The 24172-nt window shown below is 38.6% G+C and overlaps 3 protein-coding genes across 6 annotated transcripts in view; 2 read left to right on the top strand and 1 right to left on the bottom strand.

Moving 5' to 3' along the window:
• The first annotated feature begins 721 nt into the window (after positions 1-721).
• golm1 (golgi membrane protein 1) lies at positions 722-10559 on the top strand. 3 transcript variants are annotated; one of them, XM_042488285.2, is made up of 11 exons: positions 722-908; positions 2356-2498; positions 3437-3616; positions 3696-3750; positions 3887-3989; positions 4363-4486; positions 5075-5234; positions 5400-5630; positions 5744-5908; positions 6138-6236; positions 7339-10559. In XM_042488285.2, the coding sequence occupies exons 2-10, from the start codon at positions 2370-2372 to the stop codon at positions 6233-6235; spliced, it is 1245 nt and encodes a 414-aa protein (XP_042344219.1). In that variant the 5' UTR covers positions 722-908; positions 2356-2369; the 3' UTR covers position 6236; positions 7339-10559. The 3 variants fall into 3 exon arrangements, with proteins under 3 accessions (XP_042344219.1, XP_042344218.1, XP_087932805.1); XM_042488284.2 differs by having other exon boundaries at positions 5072-5234; XM_088076679.1 differs by having other exon boundaries at positions 772-790; positions 5072-5234.
• Positions 10560-11556: 997 nt separating this feature from the next.
• The window catches only part of agtpbp1 (ATP/GTP binding carboxypeptidase 1), a 52033-nt gene continuing 39417 nt past the window's right edge, over positions 11557-24172 (top strand). The window contains exons 1-2 of the mRNA XM_088076678.1: positions 11557-11826; positions 21952-22012. The gene's annotated coding sequence lies outside the window, so the exon portion shown is untranslated. The remainder of the gene's footprint in view (positions 11827-21951; positions 22013-24172) is intronic.
• Positions 12558-23869, bottom strand: naa35 (N-alpha-acetyltransferase 35, NatC auxiliary subunit). 2 transcript variants are annotated; one of them, XM_042487650.2, is made up of 23 exons: positions 23712-23869; positions 21437-21565; positions 21293-21326; positions 20767-20881; positions 20507-20581; positions 19684-19851; positions 19410-19476; positions 19235-19278; positions 19069-19119; positions 18453-18536; positions 18209-18323; positions 16993-17171; positions 16696-16755; positions 16405-16511; positions 16120-16186; positions 15667-15765; positions 15319-15497; positions 15051-15187; positions 14867-14934; positions 14635-14775; positions 14289-14411; positions 13889-13969; positions 12558-13112 (listed from the first exon to the last, which is right to left on the bottom strand). In XM_042487650.2, exons 2-23 carry the CDS (start codon positions 21555-21557, stop codon positions 13053-13055), a joined length of 2175 nt encoding a protein of 724 aa, XP_042343584.1. In that variant the 5' UTR covers positions 21558-21565; positions 23712-23869; the 3' UTR covers positions 12558-13052. The 2 variants fall into 2 exon arrangements, with proteins under 2 accessions (XP_042343584.1, XP_042343585.1); XM_042487651.2 differs by having other exon boundaries at positions 21437-21562; positions 23712-23846.

Here is a 24172-nt window from a genome sequence, read left to right as displayed (position 1 = left end):
ACGTTTATATTTACATACAGAGCAGGTCCTCTTCCACAGAGCCCGTCATGTTATTCTACAGTAGTTTTAGATAGGGCCATTTGCGTTTTTTTGTGTCAGCCACTGTGGTTCTCCGACATGCTTGGCCCGCCTGAAAAGTTGCAGCTCTACAATCTCACAGCTAGATGCCACTAAATCCTACACAGTGGACCTTTAAGATCCTCAGTTGCATCATTAAATGTTTTTTGATATTATAAAAACTAGTTAGGCCAGCAGTATCAAAAGCTAGTATAAAGTAATGTCTAAGTTCAGGTAAGACTTATTTAAAGTAAAACAGTGTTTTTGTCTGTCCCCATCTTTTATTTTATTTATTTATTTATTTTTACAAACAATGACTGACTATTATTTTAACTCAAGATACATTAAATTAATAATTCCATTTATTTAGGCTATTATCTATTTTATTATGTCTGGTTTATTAAGTGCTGCCTTCACGTGCTCTTCGTAAACTAAATATTCTGTAATCAATAAGTGGTTGAAAGATCAAACAATCAAAAGATCGACTGCAACAGAAAAGTAATACTGTTGATTAACTCTAGAAAATAATTTTACAGGAGCTCTATGTATGATAAATATGTGGGATTAAATATATTTTTTATTTTTTTACCAGTGAAATTATGGTCAACGTGAAACGCTGTTTTTCCCACAGGACGCAGAGGCAGCACCTGACTGACTCAGGCAGGCTGCCCATACAGTACAGAGCTGCTGTTTGTATGGCAATAATGGATACGAGCTAACCGCATAGCTACCGGTAATGCGCTGTTAATTTCCAGAGAAACGCGGCCAAATTGTCAAATATTTTTCCAAGTATCTCTCCATATATTGGGATCAACATTATATTCCTGTTTGGTGACTCTCGAGTCTAACGGGTAAGGTAAATAGATGGTCTTGCTGCTAACGTTTGCTAACTGCTAATACAAAGCTAAAGGCAACTGGGGACAAGCTACGTTGCTAACGACCGTTATCTTGCAACGTAGAGTGGCAACCCTACTTACTATTTTATCATATTGGCCAAATTATGCTTAATTCATTAACCTTCTTTGATGGTTTGCCATTTTTTATATATAATTTATTATAAATCATGCCCTCCAAACTAGTCGGCGTGATGTCTGCTAACATCTGATCATTTCTGACCTAATTTTTTAATGTAGCCTACGAGTGACCCTTTTGGCTAATGTTAACGTTACTAACTGCGTAGATACTACCCAACATGTTTAAGATATGAGCTATCGTCAGGCCCGTGCTGTGATTTAACAAACGCCAGCTTTTTTAATCTTATTTCACTGGCGTTACTTGTTTGTCATCTTAAGCAGAGGTTGACTCCCTTGTGCCACCTTTTCCTGTAATGTTACTGCTGCTGCGTGACAACACTCGGAGACGTTAATGTGTTGTTTTGTATAATTATCTTTATTTTATTTCATGTTTTCCACCATGAGGTATTACTTACAACCTTCTTTCAACAAAAACAGCTGTATGATACCTTGATGCATACCATCTACTATAATATCAACCCTATTAAGTATCTAGGGGATAATGCAAGGCATAGCTTTCTTTTGTGGTAACTAAATCACAACGTATGCTTACTTTAAGTGTTATCTTTGTGTACTGTTGCGTTTTAAGATTTACTATGGCTGTTTGCATTGCAGTCCATGAGAAATTTGCATGAAGTAATTTACAATGTAGATTACATTTTACGATTCTGAACAAGTCTTTGCCCCTGGGTCTTCAGTGCATTGCACGATGGGAGGAAACCAACCAAGCACGGCATGGTTGAGTGTTTCCAACCCTCAGACAACATAATATTGTTCCAATGACTATCAGACTTTGGATCATGGTAGGGGTGAATACCTTTTGTTTCTCAGCACCTTTTGGTCCTGTCTTGTTAATGTGTGCTTTCTCAGCATCTTTCAAACATTTTTGCTGAGTCAGCATTGTTTGGTCCAAACTGAGATCATCTTGCTGCATTGCTTTGAGTATTAGGCTATATGTGTGTCATTAGATAACATTTCCTTTATACTGTATTCTGACACCATGGACATTTTGGTGCGACATTAGCTTGATGCAAGCAGAAGTACTTTACTGCTGCTTGCAGGCCCGGCAGAGAGCTTTTTACATGTATGTAAGGAACTTACAAAACATCTGTAGACTACTTCAATGGCCTTAGCCACATTATCAGCCATAACTAGCCTAAAGTCAGCTGACCAACTTCATATAGAGGAATTCAGGGCTCACAGACAGGCACTGCATGTTTAAAACGTGTAATTATAGAATTAATGGAAAGTATGCTGACCCTGATTGTTGTTTCTTTTTGTCCAGTTTTGTAGACAGCTATGGGTGGGCTGGGAAATGGGCGCCGTGGAGGAAGGTCACCCCCTCTAATGATTGGCGCTCTAATTGCCTGTATACTCGTTCTGGGCTTTAACTACTGGGTGTCAAGTTCCCGCAACCTGGAGCTACAGGTAAGGTTAATCTATCTGTGTTTGTGTGTTTCTCTCTCTCTCTCTCTCTGTGTTTGTGTGTTTCTATGTGTGTGTGTGTGTGTGAGTGTTAAAAGATTTTTGGGGGGGGATTTTCCCTTTATTTGATAGAAGAGATATATTAGCATTCAAGGGTGAGAGAGAGGGGATGACATGCAGCAAAGAGCCGTGGGTCGAATCGAACCTGCAGCCACTGCAGCAAGGACAGTCTTTTGTACATGGGGTGCCTGCTTTACCATGTGAGCTACTCTGTGTTTTTTTTAACCATAGTGGATATTCCAAATATCACCTTTTAAATGATGCTGTAAGTTATATTAATGCTACTTTATGCTCTGGCATGATCACTACATGAATAATAAGATGATCAAAGCCTCTTTTGTTGGAAATGTTTTCATATTTTGTCTCAGAATAGACCTTCAAGATCCGCTTTTAGCTTTTGCCTAAATGTGTGTAACATTCACACGAAGAAACAGGTTGCCATCATTAATTGACTTTTTTGGTGCAGATCTGCAAGACTGACTTCTGTAGATGTCAGATAAGCGTCATCAGTTCCTCCTTTATTCTTCAGTTGTTTCAGGGTTTTGGTTGTGGGAAGGTCTTTTTGTATGTTGTGTAATTTCCCTTTTTAACTTACATCCTTTTATGTAGGTCACCATAAGCAACTGACATAACCCAGGGCCTTGCTTATTTGCATTGAACAAAAATATACTTAAGGCTAAATCATTTTTGGCTGTTTTGTGGAAACCTGGTGGTATTGTTGCAGATCTTTTTTTACAAGCAAGTGTGTTTTATATTTTGCCTTTACTATCAGATTCGGTCATTCTGTAGATATCCAGTGTTTTTTCCAGTTGGCACTGGACAGTCAGATTGATGTACCATCGTCTACATTATCACCCTTTGACTTTGCGTGTGTAATACAGACTAAGCTGTATGAGTTGGAGGGCCAGGTGCGACGTGGGGCAGCAGAACGAGGAGCACAGGAGATGAAGAAAAATGAGTTCCAGGAGGAGATCCAGAGACAAAAGGAGCAGATCAGCCACATAGAAAGCCTCTTTAAGAAACAGCTGGAAGGATCCCAGAACACCTGCAGCCAAGAGAAGGTGACCACAAACACCACAGGCAGTTTAATACAAAAATACAAACTGTGAAGTGTGATAACTGATATGTTTTTGCTTCTAGGGCATACTGCAGCAGAACATTTCCTCCAGTACCAAAACCATACAGGAACTGAAAGGTAAAGGTTGACCTCAACCTAAAAACTGCATTGTCTCTGCAGCCAACAGATCTTTGTAGAAAGAAAGTCTGTGTTTCAGTTTTTATGTGGGCCTTAATATCTTGTGTGTGTGTGTGCGTGTGTGTGTGTACTGTAGGTCAGTTAAATCAGCTGAATGACGACCTGGGGGAGCTTCAGAAAGAGCTGCAGAGTTGCCAAGGCAACATCAAAACCCTCAACAACAAACTCACATATGACATGTAAGACAAAGATTCTTATAATCAATACAGGTCTGTTTGAATTAGAGATGCATGATATTGGATTTTTGCACATATCCGTTAGCTGATATATAACAACTCGTTTGGCAGATAACTACCCCCCCCCTCTAATTTTAGTGATCATCAAGTATCTTCTGTAGTAGAATTAACATCATATTATGCATACTCATATTGGCCCACCAGCAGATGGAGTTGTAAATTACAGTGCTTTTTAGTGTATGTCATATACTAATACTAATATTTCATTTAAAAGCCAATATCTGCTGATACCGATGGCATGCAATTATTATCGTGCATCCCTAATCGTGTGTGTGTGTGTGTGTGTGTGTGTGTGTGTTTTTGTGTGTGTGTGTAGGACCCACTGTCACTCCCAGGTGCTGTCTCAGAAGGAGTTGTGTGATGAGAGAGTGGCCGCTGCTAAACTTGAAGTTCAGAAGAAGATGGAGAAGCTCATCCCTCCTCTGGGTGCTTCAACGCAGGTAAGTTGGCGTTTCTGTTTGACAGTGAACTAAATGATGTAAACAATGTTTTCTTGAGGGATGTCAAGAGTTTTTTCACAGGATCAGTATCAGGGCAGAGGGCCAGGGCCAATCAAGCCATTTTGGACACATAAAGCCTAATCCACCTCCATGGATAATATGGTCCTGAAACAATATCACATTATTCAGGGCATTTTCAATATTCTGAGGTTAAAACCCTCAAACAGCAACTTATCAGGCAAGGTGATGTTCTAATGTGGCCGTCTTGAACCACAACTAATTTTTTATTTTTTTTAAAATTTTGTTTAAAATCATTCTCTGTAGTCTACTTGTAGTGGAAATGGAGTTGATGTTGCCCCACTTTATGCAGTAAAATCAAAAGGAAAGTACTGGCCCTCTAACAGTAGACGCAGGGCAAAAGTGTATATGATAATAAACACAATGAATAATATATAGTGTGCCTTTTGTTTACACAGCAGGCACCCTAAATTAAGATCTATTGACTGGCTTTGACCTTTCTTATGTTTGGCCAGCTGTTTTTATGACGTAAAAGAAATGTGGTATGTGATGATATTTCCCCTTCAGCAGACAAATGCAGTGGATATAGCAGTGAAAGAGGACGGACCAGTGATGACCGGGGTTGATGCAGTTAAGACAGCTACTGTTGTAAGCCACACATCAAGCCTCTCTCAGCCCAAAGGGAATGATCCGCCTGAGCTACTGACCAATGAGATCATTGTGGACAAAGGTAACAGACATGGATGTCCTGGTGTCTCAGACTACTTCACCTTAACTCATACAGCTTACAATGACACCAGTGTATTTTGTGTATCTCTACATATCTGTATGTAGACTTGCAATAACATGCATACAACTTCACATTACACTTGCTTTCTGCCTTGTTATTTTCCAGGTCCCGATGCCCTAGTAAATCTGTCTCCAGAGAAGAATCTCTCTGAAGTCCGTGAGTCCCAGTTGGTTCCCTCAGCTGCTGCAGTCAAGCAGGATATTTTGCTCCCACCAGAGGGAGCTGTCGAAGCAGAGAAGGGTGAGGCAGGGACCAGTAAACCTGTGAAGAATAACCTGACTGAGGATAACGATTTGGAAGTGATGGATGCTCATGAGGAGGGCGCTCAGACAGAAGGTAGAGGGACTGGTTCACTGAAAGCAGAATACTAGCTTGTTATCTTAACATGCTTAGTGAAGAGTTCATGAAATTTTGTTAAAATTAAATGAAAATTTTGGTCACTTCTCCAGACGCAGACCCTGGGATGGAAGGCATGCTGATTGGCCGGGCGAAGGCAGATGAGACTCCCATTGGTCAGAAACTTGAGGAGCCAGAAGAATATGATGCAGATGAGCAAGTAGTGGCTGGAGTTGAATTGGAGAAACAACAGCAGAGTAAACTGGCTGAAAATATAGGTATGTGTTTGTCTTTATAGAATAAAACTGAAAAAGTGTGATAGATGAGGAGTGAGATGATCCTCAGTCTTTATTTTGGAGTTTGTCTAAGAGCAGTTGACCATCTAAAGGCCAGAGCTAAAGTCTGAGTGAGGGATTATTAACTAACAAAGATTAAGAAATGGACGCAGTGCTAAAAAGGGATTTTATGTGTGTTTGATGTTCATAACTACATTGTACTTTCTAATAGACAAGGACATGGAGGAGGAGCTGGCTGACTATAACGGAGATGATGAGAACGAAGGCGAGTTTGAAGCAGACAAACAAGCTGAGCTTGCTCGAATCTAAGGTATACACTGAGCCAGACAACAATGTCTTTATCACTAACACCCCCTTTACACCTTTAATACATCTGCTATCCAGATTGTATCTCGTTATAATTTCACCTGATTCCATTTGCCCCTGGTACTGGTATTAATATGTCTCCAGTGATTACGTATCAATGCGCGGATTACGTATTTCTGCACAGAGTTGTTTTATGTGGATTGAAATCAAAATTGCATTTATATAAAATGATTGTAGCCACTGTGATTGGATCAAAATTCATCCTCAATGTGTTTTGGGTGCATTTGCAACTGTGCTTTCAAGTGGTTTACCACTATCTGCTTGGAATCCAATTACCCAAAATGCATTTTAATGCAAGGGGTAAAAGGAGTCTGGCAGTCACTTGCTTTCTTGTTCTTCGTGTTATTAAACATTGACTCAACATGTCACACTTTGGAATTACAAAAAATCACATTATATGTGAGGTGGTTTTAGCTCAAATGGTTAAATGATGGTCATTTTTTATCTCATGGCAGCAGATTGAAAACAGTTCCACATCAATCATTATTGGGCTGCTGTTGAGTCACTTGCACTTCTGAATAACTTAGCTGCATTTAGGGTATTTAAAACATATTCAATACATCCAACAGAATGACATAAAGGACAACATACTCTGCAGAACACATGACAACACAGTACACACCACACAGTGTAAGATAAAATACAGTAAAATAAAATAAAATCACGTCACATAAAAGCCACTGAGGGACAAAGTGTGTTGTGCATGTTGCAACCAATTGTGCAATTCAGCCTTCATTGTTATTTTCCACTGGTCATGGCAATTAAAGAAATGATCTGATTTCAACAAGTAATTCTGTTTCATATTTCTGATTTTCCGCTTCAGCTGAATATGTCACTAACACAGCTTTTACTGGTTGTGATGTTTTTGTGCTTTACACATTTTTGCCTTGAGAACACAAATCTATAGCACTTACAGTATATTCTCTTAATGAAAGGTTTTTAGATCTCTTAACAACTTGAATGATAGCCTGCTATAGGCACTATGCAGCTATATAAATAACACGTGTATGTTAGTAACACAATGTTGATTTTTTTTCTTCTTGCAGAGCTGATTTTGGAAAAGGAGACTGCACACCAAACAAGGAAGCAGTACCCCTGATTCATCTCAGCACAACAGCACCATACAGGTTAATGCAGCCCTCCTAACACAGTGAACACAAAACAAACCCAGATCTCTATAAGAAAGACTTGTGACATCAGGTTGAGGGGTTAGTTTCATAACCATTTGCTTCCTGTAGTCTCTTTTATTTGTCATTTTAATTGGATTCTGTACATTTAATTTGATTACATGTTTCCAGACATTTTATCGGTTGAGATCAACACATTTTGAATTTTGGAAATGAATGAAAATATGCAATAGTCAGCCGAGCAGGTGCACTTGTGTTTTCCGTTCTGTCATTTTACACATAAAGCCATGTGGTAACTGTACTTACATTCATTTCAGTATGGTGATATACTCAGAAGCACTTTCGCCTGCTTAGTTGTTGGTGTTGTGTGCACTCATAGAATAGCAAAAACAACTTAAGACATCTCAAAACTGAGCATCTCAGCATCCCTGAAAATCAGTGGATTTGATTATGTGATTAGATGTTTTTATTATGTTCACTCTGTAATTACTTTAGCTAAACAAGATAAATGATGATAATGTGCAGACCCTTATAGGGTTACTGAATGAGGTGTGAAATGTTGTAGTAAGTATAAATGATCTAAGTGATCCCAATGACAGAGCATTGCAGCACAGGCTCAACAGCATCTTAAACAAGGCCTTTAGTTTTTCCCCTGCATAGTCTCTCATAGAGAGGACTCCGACTCTGGGTCAATGGCCAGGAATTTTTGCTCGACTCAGTGTCTGTCAGTGAATGCACATTAGGCTTTCCATAATTGCAGCAAATGAAGGAAAAGTGCTGAGTCTTGTACGACAGCTCTTAGGCTGCAACTAATGATATTTTCAATGTCGATTATTTTTTTGATTAATCACTTAGTTGTTTAGTCAATAAAATTTGCAAAAAATTAAGTGAAAGATGTCAAGCAGTGTGTCCCAAAGCCCAAGATGACATCCTCAAATGTCATTTTGGGCTTATACCCAAAAATATTCAGTTTCCTTTCATAGAGGAGTAACAAAACAAAAATAATACTACATTTAATAAGCTGCAATCAGATAATTTTGACTTTTTTTCTTGAAAGGTTAATCAAACTGATTAATCAGTTATCAAATTGGGTCAGACAGTTCTTTTTGATTCCTGTGTAACCAGACATGCTGTAAAAAAGTAAGCACATGACGAATTTGCTAATTCATCCTCTGGATTGTATGCTGATGTAACTGTCAGGTTTTAAACATATTATGTCAGAACTGCTATAACGGGATATTTTTGACCAATGAGCAGTCATTTCTGAGCGTCACATTGTTGAATTGCTTTGGCATTTTAGTGGCAGCAGGGCTTTTATTATCAGCTGTATTTCAGACCAATAACTGTTATGAGGATGGATGTCGTCTGTGCTCAACAAAAAGATCAGATTATAATGAAGTGTGAAACACCTGGTGATATAAGCAGATCAATAGTCTTATTTTGATGCATGCCTTATCGATTCAGTGTACACCAGTTTTTCCCTGCAGTCAGTTGCTTCTGACACAGCAAAGGTCAGATGTAGTGACTTAGTACATGTTTACTGATCCTGGGACTTCACTTTGTGGACACTGCCTCTTTTCTGCTAAATGTAATGGACTTTATATTTTTCGGAAAGGACCTTCCCTTGAAGCAGGAACATTGTGTTGTTCTTAGGATTCCTTCATTTCAGCAGATGTGAAGTACTCAGTTGCTTTGCTAGAATGAATTAGTTGATACAGCTTACAGCTGCACAAGCCTGATCTAATATTATAAAAAAATAGTATAATGTTGTGTTGAGATCTTTTGTTGCCTTGTGTTTTATACAGGACATATGATTTACTTTATTTATAGGTTGTGACTTTACCTAAATCCCCACAGTTATTCACTATATGGTAGTTTTATCTGCCATAATATCCAAATGCTTTGACTTACAATCAACAGTCCTTCCCTCAATAATGTTGTTTTTTCTTCGTCTTCGACACCACTGTTTAAAGCTAAGGTTAGAGCTGCTTAGCTGCTTCCATGTTCATCATTTCAACAGAGCTGCCAGGCATTATTCAATCCCACAGAACATATTTTATACAAGTCGAGGTCCCGAAGTTTCCCAACAGATGTTGAATGCTAGCAAACACAATAACAAAAGTCTCTTCTATGAAATATTGCAAAAGGCCTGTAGAGTTTCTTGTTTGAAATCATGATGGAAAAATACAATTTGGTTTTGACTTTATTAGGACATGTATAGTTACATATACAGAATATGAGGAAAATTGAGAATAATGATGAACATTGTTGACAGCTTAAACGCCTTGAACAAAAACGTTATCTTAAAACTATACAAACGTTATCGAAATGTCATTGTGCTTAAACAAAACGAATTTTTAACAAAAAGTAAGATAAGAAGATACATTTTTTTCTGTGTAAAATCAGGGATTTATATTTTCTTGGGACAACACTTCAGTGCAGTCCTTCATTACCTTTGTGGAGCACAAATTTAAAAAAAATAGTGGTTTATGACTTCAAACTTTTTCCAACAAGACTTTGCATTATTGTTTCAATTTTCAAAGATAATTTTGCATCCTTGGCAGTGTTGATTAGGTTAACTTATTTTTTATTTATATTATTAATATCATATTAAATCTGAGCCTGGCCATCTTGTTTCAAAGTAATTATAAAAAACAGAATAGGAGTGCTGATGACAGATTAATGGAAACCCTTCGACACAAAGAGTGTCCAAACCAGTCGCACATGAGCACTTCTGTTTAGAGTAATAAATGTAGACTCTCATATATGTCAAAGCCTGCCTTTTTGTTTTCCTGTTGGTCAATCTCACTGGGGAAATACGGTTCCAGATTTTTATATCATTGTATTTTGAAAGTTGCTGTTATTCGTTGTTGGTTTTGTTGTCTGACACTGCAAAACGTGAATAACTACCGCTGTGTTTTGTCAGAAAGCTTTGTCTGCCTGTTTGTTTTAAAAGACCCATTTTCTGATATAGACGTTTGTGTACCTGGAGAGAGAATGTTTTGATTTTTATAAATTGGAATAACTTCTGTTGATTTAATTTGCTTGAATTTTTATTTTATTCTGAATTGTTTGTGAAAGATTGAAATGATCATAGACTTTATTGTTGATAGAGAATAAAAATGTTTTTATTACCACTACCATAGCATGTTTTCATGTGAGATTTAAAAAACATAAAATAGGTAAATCACCTGCATGGTTATACCAATGGCACACCATATCCAATACACACTGAACATGATACACAATGTACATATGTAAATAGGAGAAATGGTACCATCATTTTTACAATAAATTTTAAAAAAAATCCCCAAAGTGTATCTGTTACCTCTTTAACTTTATGTGAAAAAACTTTAAAAACTTGAAAAAAATGACTATTCCACTGCTATTTTAAAAATAAGCCCTTGACAGGCATTAAAATGCCTTAAATAAATATTTTAATGTCTTAAAAATGCTCAGACATGGATTTTTTTCTGACATTGCTTTGTAAAATTAAAATATAGCTGGTAACATCTTTTATTTTATTTTTATTACTATTATTTCAAATATAATCTGCCAAATCCCCCTTGCATGACATCACTAAATAGTCATGTTTTATATTACAATAAATATCTGGGGAAAATGATCCCTTAGCAATTGATTGGCAATTTTGGTTGTTGGCATACAAGTCTTAAAAAGTGTTAAATCTCATGTGCCTTAAGCTGTAGGAACCCCTGTATGAAAACACTGAAGGGAAATTCATTTCCAAATTTTATTTTTTTCCCAATGTCTGTAGAAAGTTTTCGTCTTTCGATTGTTTCGAAATGCCATTTAGGTTATAAAACAGTTAGGTCCGACCAAACGATTTGATTGTTTCAGTAAATACAAAAACACTGGGCCTTTTAACTCTTCCAAGTATCACTCCGCTGTACGGCTGCGTTAATCCGTCAATTAGGCCCACATTAACGGTCGGTAGTTATTTAACGTAACTGTAGACTGTAGTGTAACAGACTGCTCTGTTCAGTTAGAGCTGTCACACCGTCTTCCGTCCCGTTTATTGTTTAATGAGTTATCCAGTTAGGTGGACACAGGACGCTCGGCCACATTGGTGGCAGCGGTCTTCTTCAACAAGCCGCTGTGAGGACTTTCCCGCGGACGTGAGGACCTGTTAGCCGCTGTTGTTTTTAGCTTAGCTGCCTCAGAATAGCTAACTAGCTAACCCAGTATGGTGCTTCAAGGCTGTGTACAACTACGTTGCGAAGATGTGGCGCGTAGAGGAGGAGCCTTTTAAACCCGGCAGTTTGATAGACGTTTGCCCGGCAGAGACTCTCCGGTTGACCTGTCCTCTCCTCTCACTGGCCCCGGGAGCCAGAGTTTCCTCAGCTGGGTGAGGCAGCTGGAGGCGGCGGAGACTGCAGTTATGAACCGGTAAGGATTCTTCCTGCTCGCTTGGACAACTCAAGAGAGACACACAAAATACAACAATTTGCTAACAGTTAACAGACTCTTATTTCACTGGAAACACACAAACAACTTTACATGTAACTACACAGCTGCCCTGGGCATAACATGTGGACCTAACTCTCAGTATGTAGCACGCCAATATGCAGGAAAAAGTTCTGTTGCTAAGCAACAGCTGTCGCTTCCAGTAGTTGCAGTGTGGCGGTGGAGCCAAAACAATTATTCAATGAATAAACAAATATTAATCTGTTGTGCTATATTACTGTTAACTAACAAATGAAGCTTGATGAATTGTATAAAAATAATATCAGGAGAGAGGGAATGCTGTTGTACTGTATCTACGACCGAATCAGCCATGATGATATACAGTACAACAGCACACCCTCTCTTGTGACATTGCTTAATTAGGGTGTTAGTATTTTTATTGTCTTAATAAAACACTGAAAACATGTCAGCTTCTGTTCCAGCAAGAATTAATCCTAACCCTAAATGTCAGAGTAAGTAAAGACATATTTTTATTATGTTCTTGATATATGTGATGGTTGGTAGAAATTTAACTTTATCTGCACTTATAGGATCATAAAAACAGTGAGTGGTTCTTCTCTGCAGATTGTTTTGTTGAGTTTTTACAGTGCAGACTGATGCTGTTCAGTGCTCGCATGCAACTTGTGCTGTATGAGGTAAAATAAGATACTGTGGACCTTTCAGACTCAAGTTTTCATTCAGATAAGCACATAAATACAAAGAACGATTTCTTATGATTGGATGATATGCACTCATTATTACAGCTGTTCTTTTATAGCCTTCAAAAAACTGTTCTGAAGGCAGGTTAGAAAAATTTCCATTGGCCAGTTCTTTGTGCAAAAGCACCTCGACTCGTGTCTGACTCATGCACGCGCACACATTCACACACTCAAACAGACAGACTTTCACAGATGCAGATGTGGATATTGTCAGTCGTTTAGGTCCAGTTGTGAGTTCTCTGGTCTGGTTTCATCTCTCATTCAGGTGAAAAAAAGAATCGGGTGTATCAAACACTCCTTTACACAACTTTACAGTTAGGTGTATCACACACACTGTTCAGACATTGACTGGATTGAGGCCATTGCACAGTTGTTCTGGTGAGGGTTCAGTCTCTGCAGCTGATGGTCTTTAAGATAACACTCATAATCAACCGGTGATGCAGAGCCGAGTCAGATAATCTTGACCACAGGAAAGTACTTGTGAGCTGAGAAGTCAAATTCTGGGAGCACCTAAGGATGCAGAAATTTAGCATTTTACTCCAACAAAGTTTTCACAATAGGGAACATTACCAAACATTAAAATAAATCTATCGCAATAGACACTGATTAAACATAGTTTGTGTTGAAGGAATACTTCACCTACAAAATGATAATATGTGTATCAATTACCCCCTCGTGTTACACTGAATTCGAAGAGAAAATCGAAACATCAAAACTATATCAAAACATCTGTTTACAAACTCTCACACAACTTGAGCAGTATAAGTAAGTATCATTTATCCAGTCATTTGGTCTGTACTTCCCAAAATCATGCGTTTTCATGAAAACCTTAGTATTTGAAAAACTCCGGCATGAACAGGCTCACGCATTAATGAGTAGCGCGCCTAGGCAAGCGTATGGGTTTAAATTCTGCTGAATGGAATGCACCAGCAGGGTTAAATTGCATGCACTTGCCCAGGCGCGCTACTCACATGCGTACTAAGCATACAACTGGATAAATGAGACTTGGATTATACTGCCAGAGTTGTGTGAGAGTTTGTAAATGGATGTTTTGATATCGTTTGCAAATGCAGTCCCCTTTTGCTAAAATTCATTAAGAATTTTCACTTTTTTGGATTCTTTGTTCACTGTGAAGGCATGCAAGAAAGACACAATTTTCTTTACAAATTCACCAAAAAATGAGATGAGTAACTGATGCACAAATGATCATTTTGTAGGTGAAGTTTTTCTTTAACATCACTCACTGAACCAAATTATAATCCGGGGAATGTGTTGTATTGTGTTACCTTTGTCTCCTTTTTGTGCCCTCCAGCCAGGAGCTTCATGACTACAATGTTGGGCTTGGCCACCTTCAGTATACGGTTCACCTGTTATCAATCATCAACTGGTTATTGAAATTGAAAAACTTGATTACAAACAAACCATTTAACTTTAGTTTAGAGCAATACAGCAGAAAACACCATGACCCTATAAAACTAAGGCTGCTTTGCTATTGCTGATTTCTAAAAAAGTAGCAGAGGTCTACATGAGAAAATCTTTTCAGGAATAGATTTTGACAATTAAATTTGAGCTCAAGAGTCTGGGGACATGTAGATCCTTAGAGAACAAAAATCAAACAACATAAAAAAACAAAATAGGTGTCCTCTTAGAGCAGACAGTTATTTAACTATAATGAAGGTTCCTGACCTCAGGGTCTGGGCTGGGCACATTTTCTAGGATGAGCTTGGCCTGCTGGAAGTGTTTGCTGGCGGCCATGTAGAGGTCAGCAGAGCCTGGCGGAGGATTGTACTTTTTCAGATCAGACATCTCCTGGAGGGAGCAAAAAGGGCAAAGTCAGAGAGGGCAGGAAAATTGGAGGGCAAAAAAAAGATGGGCAAAAGGGGAAACAATTAAAAAAGAAAAGAGTATGAAAGGGAAGAGATGAAAATTATAAGAGGAGTGGAGGAGAAAGGACAAGAATGATGCATTTGAAGGAAGACTGAAAGAAAATGTGGAGAGCCTGCTGGATGAATTACATCCACACCAACACTACCTTGAACTGGATGTAGTGCACAGGTGGGGGGGTGACCACGCTGTTGAAGGGGGCGAAGCGATGCTCATAGCGAACCTGCTCGCTGTCCAACTCAAACTGAGGCTTACGCACCTTCCCGTCCATATCCAAAGCTACCATAGTCTGAGGAGAGAAACGGAGGATGGATAACGCTACAGTGTGTGCCACATGGGAGAGAAGAGGGATCAAAAGCACATCTGTACTGATGTCCCACCTTGTACATGCCAGCACACATGTTTTGGTACGCCTGGCTCATGGTGATCTCCTTGCTCAGAGGGCGAACTGCAGAGGAAAACCAAACATAACACCATTTCAAGGATAAGCACCTACAGGAAGATCACGGTTTGGTCTCACACTGATTCATCCAGCTCAGCCACGGAGGCTAAAATAAAATGTACCTTTTTTCTTCTTCTTGGTCTTTTTGCTGCTGCGTCCTTTCACCTGCTCCTCCATAATCCGCTCCTCTGCCATCTGAGAGGAGTCAGCTCTGCTCAGAGTGGACATCAGCCATGCGTAAAGGAACTCAGACAGGTACCTACAGTCATAAACAAACATATTAATTTACAGATGATTATGAAAAATTAGTGAATGTAGCTTTTGAGTCAGCAACCATTACAACAACAACAACAACAACAACAACAAGTAAACAATCTTGTGTTCTCTCACCAGTAGATGTAATAGTACTCATGCATGCTGTATAGCTCCAGTTCAAAGCCGCTCAGCAGGTATTGGATCATGATCCTCAGGTTATGGTAGAGGATCCAGGTGCCAAGACAAGCTAGATGCTGTCGCTGAGGCTCAAGTTTCATCAGCAAGCTATGCAGAGCTGCATCCACCTTCTCTGCCTGCAGAGATGGACATATTTAGTAGCTGGTGTTTAAATGATAAAATCACAGCTGCCCTCAAAATAGTGTAATAGCACATAAATTGTGTGGCGCAAAATGTAAAAACAGTGGTGTTGAGTTTAATTATTATAAAAAAGAAAATATAACAGAGGAAACAACTGCACTTCACCTCGTCCTGCAGTGTAGCAAACTCCTCAAGAATGTGACCCAGCTTGTCTCTCTGTCGAGCTCGATTGTGTCCATGGATCTGGATCAGGCTGCAGAACGGCTGCAAGGAGAATAAACAAGACAAACACGCCCATATAGACAAATAAACACACAGCTCTACCACTTAACCTATTCAAAAGAAAATACCAAAGGCTGATGATAGACTAACCCACACTTTCAGTGTTACACCCAGCTTCCAACAAAGCAAAAAAAATTCCAAAAATACCAGACATGAAAATTTCTTGTCTTCATTACGTCTCACGGGATCCTGCAGTTCTAATTAAATTCTTTTTGAGGCAACACATTTCCATCTCTGCTCCTAAACTATTCATGTTTAATTCACTTTTAATTAAGCTACTGAAACAAACTTATGCATTAGTGAAAAGTATCGTACAATACAGTAAATGTAACATACCCTGGAGCAGTGTGTAACAAAGGAATCAATGTAGTCCTTGGCCTGGTGGTTGTTGAACAGACAACACCTGGAGAAAGAAGTGAAAACACACAGTCTTGAGACAGCTCATCTTGAGACAATAATCTTACTCAATAAAGTTTGTCTATCATGCTCACCCACACAGCAAAAACAAAATTCCAAAGCAACCCTTAACTAACTTAAATAACTGAAAGCCTATAAAATTTTGAATGACATTTAATAATTTAAATGTTAAGGGTTTAATCATTAAACCAACGGCAGACTTACTTGTACGAGAGGACAGGTGGGCTGACAAAGTATCTCAGAGCATCTTTAATCATGTCCTGCATCAGGTGGGTCCCAAACACTTTCTTATTATCTATCAGAAACGTTGTCTGGATTTAAGGAAAACAATCAGATTAAATCTTACACACAGTGTTTTAAACTGATATATTTTTAATTATAATATTATCGTCATACTTTATGCAAAACAGTATGCACATTTCAAAGAAATCTTTCTGAAGGCATCACAGACAAAGCAGTAACTTGTCAGGGATACAACTGCAGGTTTTAACTCACCTGGAGCAGAGATCTGGAGAGCACACAAGGAGACTGCTCACTGAACTCACAGAAGAAGTCCTGAAAAAAAATCCCAAAACACATTTTCACTTTGTTTAAATTCATATGCCTTTATCTTTTAGGATCTCCTTAAAAGCATGTGTTTGTATATGGGGTGATAACCAGTTTAAAACCTTTGATAGAGATTCACTTCGAACTAAGCAATCCAACAAAACAGAAGAGAAACAGAAAAGTTAAAAAAGAAAAGGTTAAAAAAACAACAACAGAATGATGAATATGATCTGTATATTAGTTTACCAGAATGCCGTGCAGGTTGGTTGTGTTGATCACGTCACAGACGGTCTTGATGCGTTCTATAAGTTTGCTGAAGTAGGCCACCATGTCCTCCCTCTTGATGATCTTGGCGTATCGAGGAAAGGTCGGTGGCAGCAGTCTCTGGTTTACCAGTGGCTCAAAGCCCATCATGATGGGATGGTCTGCAGCAAACACAGAAAAAAAAGAAGTTTAAAGGTATACTGTACAGGATGTATACTCATACAAAACTTATCCCTGCCAATGATCACTTATGACCTGCAGAGACTCTGCCCTCTGCCTGTACTTTCTTATTTTGCTGTGTGTCAGACATCTGTGGGTGTGTAGACCCCTGCAACAGTGCGCAGATGAGGAAGCAATCAAGTAGTAGCAGTACGCATCCAAGAGGAAGCTACAAAAATCAAGGACAAGGCACTGAAAACATGCAAATTTAGTGAGGCGAAAGGCCAGGCAGGCAAAGCTTGTTCTAAAACAAGTGAATTTGGGGTTGGCTTTCACTTTAAATTTTCTCAGGGAGCACAGCAGGAGAGGATTAAAAGCAATGCAGAGTTGGCCTGTACTCTGTTCGACAGGTAGCTGCTGGAAGTTAACTTAGTTGGGATTTAACGAAACACTGATCTGGTCTGATCTGGATCAATATATCTAACCCAATTTCAGAACTCTTATTTTTTTTTGTTTTGAACAACCAATGTCAAGATACTATCCAATACAGTCGGGTGAGATTACTTCTGATCATCTGGGTCCAGAAGATTACTGTAATAATTACTTTTATTACAACAAAATCCCATGACTTTTGATAATTTCTACAAATTCCATGATTTTTCCAGGCCTGGAAAATGTGATGGTGAACATTAAAATGTATCTTTCCAGCCTCAGATACATTTAATAGAGTGGGAGTGGAAGTTTTTAAGGTAGAGGAGGTACATTTAGTGTGTGCTGTATTGTAACCGCTCTGTGACTTAAATGGATAGCTGGGGAGCAAGAATGCATGTAATGTATTCACAATTTCACACAAGTGTTGTTCTTTCTTTAGTTGCCCTAACTACTTTCCAAACTGAATCCTTGGCATGTGAGGCGTCTCTGTATGTGCGTGTGTTTGTGTGTGTATGTGGTCTGTTAGAACTGCTGGTTTATAAACTAATGCACAGCCAAACTATGTGCTTGACCCTAGAACTGAAAGGTGTGTGTGTGTTTGTTTTACCTCCTTTCGTGGTGTCATTCTGTGACTGGATGCCGTGCTGAATACTGGAATGAATGGCCGACAAGAGATCAGCTGCCTGAGCCACGAGCTTCTGGGCCTCACCCACTGAGCTGGTCTGATAAAGATACAACCGTTAACAAAAACACGCATCAGAAAAAGGAAGGAATGGTCAATTTGACATATATGAGTCTATAAATCTGTGTAGTCATAACTATCTGATTGTGTGTGCTTGCATGTGTATTACCTCCTTCTTGGTAAAGGTGATGAGTGCAGTCAGTAGAAGGCGAGTGAACTTGATTCTATTGAAAAGTGCCAAAAACTGCTGATGCTGGAAAAATAAAGTATGAGAACATTAAACAAGCTCAAGAGTACATGGAAAGCTATTAATACACAAATTTCCTATTTTGTCTTTGAAGCTTTACAAGGCACAAGAAATCACAAAGGCTGAGTTTTTTTGTTTAGTTATGATCTCTCAGACAAAGTCCATTTTTGGGTCTGATTTTTTCGTCCTGTATTATTATTATTATTATTATTACTACTGTAATCAAACAACTGGAAATTCCAGAGTCTCCAAAGGTCACGTGAGTCCCACAGGCTGATAGACTGCAGATGGAAAACAAATTATTACAGGCAGGGATTGAGAAGGAGCTTTAGAGGTTTAGTTTGTGGCTGAGGCTTTGGGGTACTAAGCTTTATCAATAAATAGTAGTGCACAATCTAATTTTCTTCTGGTACTCATATGTATTTAATGTTGAAACTGCTACCACATCAGTCAGAAACAAGGGTTTCAGATGGTCAAAAGGCTTTTCTGAAACCATGCCTTTCACCAAAAGCAAAAACTCTAAAATGACCTGACTTACCTCCAGCTCAACCTCCGGGTCTCGCTGCTCACCCTGCCGACTGCGCGTGCTCTGAGGCAGTAGGACAGAAATCATTATAATCAATGTACTGCTTAATATTTATATCAGCAGCACTGCATTGTCACCATTGTAAAGACTGTGGCTTACACTGGCCGAGAACAAATACCTTGACTTTCCTCTGTAACTCATCCTCCACATCTTTCAGCATACCTGATAGGAAGAACGAATTAAAGAAAGATTACCTCAGCTTTGCTTCTCTGAACCAACAGTATTGTTCTGTAATAGCCTCAGTATATGTGAAACTGTACACTTAATGATCTATCACTCAGTGCTACTCATACCTGTCACCCGCAAGTCTGTGACATTATTGGCCATCTTGAAGCCATAGGTCATGGCCTGGAAATCCTCCTACAAGAAACAATAACATATACGTACATATGACACAGAGTTATCAAAGACCACTTGTATTGTTAACTTAAAATACCCAAACAAACAGAGAAAGCAGAAACAATGATAAAAAATATTCCTTGACCCCCTAGGGAATGTCAAATCCTCGAGAATGGCTCAAATGTTGCCAAACAAACACACATCGATAGACTGTAGAAAGTTGTTTACCTCCTCGAACACGGCAGCCTTGTTGACCTTCTCTCGGGCAATGTCACACACCTTCAGGATGCCCAGCGCGAAGGCTTTGAGGGCTGGCTCCTCGATCAGGTCAGGGTTATGGACATACAGACAGGTGAACACAGTCTGCGCCAGGGAGTGACCCTCCAGCCATGTGATCTAGGAGAGCAAACAAATATGCACACATGAATACTGCGTTTCCCACAGTGGTGCTGATTCAATGACTATAATGTCAAAACACCTTCATGATGTTGGTGAAGTCATCCAAGTCATGGTAATGCTAGGTGCTAAGTTGTATGCACCTGGACTTGCTTGAGTTTTGCTGATTTTTTTCAGGTTAGAAAAAAGAAAATAGTTTGGTATACACTACAAATGTTCTTTTATTATTTATAGTCATTTTTGCATATTTTTATTTAGTGACAAGTCAAGTCTATTTTGTTTTACACAGTCCCATAACATAAATCAGAAATTTGCCTCAGGGGGCTTTACAATCTGTACAGCGTATGATACCCTCTGTCTGTTTGACTCTCCCTCAAGAGTACGAAAAAACTCCCCTAAATAAAACTTTAATGGGGAAAACATCTTAAATTCCTTGTGACATCCCAAGATAATTCATCAGATTCCCTGATGCTCTCTATCTGCACTTTATCTCTCCAAAAAAATTAGAGAAAATATTTGACCAGTGGGAATGACTTGACCACTGTTCTTAAATAACTCACTCACTCTGTACCAACTGTCTTCTTTTCCCTATGAAGGGGTGTTAAGGGAGTCATTTTACAAATAAATGTTCACAGTCTAAGAGAATGAAACTCACCAAACAGCAGAAACATGTGTCTATGATCCCAATGAGTTCAGGGAGACTAAGGTCTTTCACTTTAATGGCACCTTCCTAGAACAAACACAAAAGAACCAGGTGGTTAGTTATATTATTTATATTATAACACAAATTCAACAAGACAAGGCAAAGACAGTTTAGAGTTGTAAATTTAAATTAAGAAAATTAGGCTTTATTTTTTACTTCCAGACAATTTGCTCTTTTTATTGTACACCAGTCAGAAGTCAGCAGTGCTGTACCTTGATAGCTTGTTCAAAGTTGAGCACTTTCCTGTTGACCTGGTTTCCGATCATTCCTGCATCCATCTTTGGATCCATCATCTCTATGGCCGACATGGCCTCAAACAGGCCAAACCTGCCACCAGAGCAGAATGTTTAGTGTCTGTTTTGTAAGTGTGTTTACAAATGCTCAACAAACCATACTGGTGCCAAAAAATGACAAGAATTACATGTTTCTGTGCAATTATTCTGTCTTGTCAATGCTACGAATTCCCTGAAACAGTATTTAGACTTCGGGACATGACAACTCTCCAATGAAATCAGCTCAAGTTTTTTTTGGGAGGGTAAGCAGGCCGACTAACATCACCTCACAGTGTGCTAGAAATACAAAAGAAAAGGCCTTTATTGTCCACCAGGGTTGAAATATGCCTTCGGCTCACCAACCACAAGAAACAACAGTATATTAAGGAAGATTTTTTTGGTTGTTGTTCTGAGCGAAATGATTCTTTAAAGTGTAAGTATGAAAAAAACATTTTGTCCTACTCACAGTTTGTCATGAAGCAACTCTCCAAGGTTCAACTCTGCAAAAATAACAGATGAGAACAAGGGAAGAGAAAAGGAGAAACACGTCAGTACATTTCATAACTGCACACATATGACCCCCACACACAATCACTAGCAGAGCCTGTACCTTTGCATGCACCCTTGAATTCATGTGTAATATCAACCCAGTTGGCATTGTTCTTCATCTTTTCTGGGATGCCCAGCCCCCAGCCAGCATCATCATCCTCAACTGCTGACTTCATCACCATGGTGACTACTGAAGAAAAGCACAAAGAGAAATAGGACAAAATGTTACAGACATTACAAAACAGCAGTTTTTATCTTAAAAAATGTAATAAGAGGAAAATGTGAAAAATGTTTTGTCTGACTGCAAAATAAATCATAACATAACACTAAATTAGGTTCAGTCATTGTTCACAAGTAAAGCTTTCTCTTGTCAGGCATTTTGCTCTAGCATAGCAGGAACTATACAAGTGTAACCATAGACTGTAGTGTCACTAATAACTTTAATGATGGCTCTGATTTGGGTGTGACAGTAGGCCATACCAGTGAGCTAGCACTAACAATAACTCCAGAGTAGGCACACCTAAATGAAATGTAGCCCTTATTTATGTTATTAATTAAACACATTTTTGTTCACAGAAAGAAAACCGGCTGGGTGTTACATGAAGAGCTGATGAAGAACCTCCAGCCTTGTAGCATTGTAAGTTTTCAGCAGCTGACTGTTTTTACATATTTATTAACCATGAACTGAAAAATACACATTTACATTCACACAATAATTTACTGCGTTCATTCATCTTCTCTACTGGACATTTCAAAGCTTAGATGGCAAACACTCAGCCAGCTGATCGAGCAGTGCAGTCGGCACAGTCAGGCACAACTTCAGACTGTATCTCTCTCTGTATGTACACTGAGCAGGTGTGGATGTTTTAATAATTCAGTGTGGGTGGTTGTGATAAAATTTGAAGGCTCAGTCATAAATACAGCTCCTTGCTTTAATGTATTAATCTAGTGTATTACCCTTTCTTTAAGGCACCTAAATAGTAGGGTTGCAACGGTAGGAGATCTTTTATGGAACAATAATGTCTCAAAAAAAAAAAACATGGTTTTGCGGTATTGCAGTATTTCAGAATTATTGTTATTATTATTACTTACAATAAACATTAAAGGAATTAAAACTGGGCTTCCGTTTACTTGAACAGATGTTTTATTACTACAATCAAAACTTGAAACCATTTCTAATACAAGTATATTTAAAGAAAATAACTTAAAGAAAGGTGAGATTGTACATCCAGGTGCATTGTCAGCAAATGTACACAGTATAATAACAGTCACTTTTTTATACCATGGTATACTTTGAAAATGATTTATCACTGCAACCCTACAAACACTATACACAAAGATTAAATATTAAATTCAAAAGGCAATACTTTTTGAGATTTTATATTGATAAGTGTGATAACTGATTTAAACAATCATCTGTGTCCTACAGGCTGCTGTAGTTCTTAGAAACGTTTATACATGTAATGTTTATAGTTGACCTCTACTCTTGGAAAGGTGGACAGGCAGTATAGTATGGTGTCTGGCAACAGAGGAGGATTAACATCATTCTCTGTTAAGTGACTGGAGAAGCCTAAAAAGGTGTAAATTGTAAGCCCGAGTGCACTGAAAAGTCTCAGTCTTTTAAACCAAGAACATGTCAGTAGAGTGACGGCAAAGAGGGGGTTCAGATCCCCAACAAATTCCCGTATGACTGATGTATTCACCTTTAATTACCTTGTGGGTGTATATTTACACAATAAAGTTTGTAGCGTCTCTATCAGATATTAAGAAATACATTTTCCTGACTTCCTGACTTAGAGGCGACAGCTGCAGCTACTGATGTGTCTGTGCCATATGAACACCGAGATCGACGTAATCTGATGACATGAAGGTAAAATATTTACAGACTAAAGAATACATGATGCATTTCCTTCAGTCTAGCGTTTGAAGAAATCCCATTTAGAGAAAAATAACCTAGCTACCTAAGGTTATATGTCAAACAAATACACACGACTAACAGTCAGCTTATTTGGTTATTTTGGCACCATCAACACAGGTGCAATGACTTAAACCTAAATCTGTACTGTTTACAAAAACACTACGAGCAGGATGACGTTCGGGTTACTCATGCTAGATATTAAAAGACGTGAGATTCATAGGACATGTTGGCTAGCTCTCCTAACGTCAAAGTAGCTTGTAAATCGGTGTGCTAACGAGCTAATGTAGCCCACAGTGAATGTTTCCTGTGAAGAAAGCTCGAATATCGTCCGTTCGACACGTTATACAATTTGATCAGACATACATCACTAAAATAATGTTATCAGAAAGTCATATTTTCGTTGTAAATTAGCACGCACCTTAGTATTTTGTACCAATCATGTAGCTAATGAAGAGCTCCTCAACGGCTGTAAAGATCGACGCATAAATTTAACGTCATAAGCCGCTGTCACTTTGGGAAATGTAGTCCTTATGTGTCATGACGGAGAGCAAGCCGAATCTGGCCACTGTAGGTGTAAAACTACACCAATGTTATATTTTATTGAAGGTTTTGATTAACCTGGCTCAATGGAGATTTTTTTCATCCTCGTCTGAATAGTGCCTAAAACCAAAGATGCTCTAACGTTAACCGTCCTCTCCTAACAATGCTCAAGTCAGCTTCCGATTCAGCAGTTAAGGGGAGAGTCAAGGGAAACGTAGTTTGCAATTCTTAACTATCGAAATTTGTGAACTTTTATTCTATTTGTGAAAATACAAAAAAGGGAAATTTCATTGTTTGTGTGTGTGTGTGTGTGTGTGTGTGTGTGTGTGTGTGTTTATT

This window comes from Plectropomus leopardus, chromosome 4 (genome assembly GCF_026936395.1).
Source record: "Plectropomus leopardus strain MGB_pleo_1.0 chromosome 4, ASM2693639v1, whole genome shotgun sequence".
In the NCBI taxonomy this organism is placed as follows: Eukaryota; Metazoa; Chordata; class Actinopteri; order Perciformes; family Serranidae; genus Plectropomus; species Plectropomus leopardus.
Note: the sequence above shows the minus strand (reverse complement) of the source record. Positions and strands in the feature narration are given on the sequence as shown.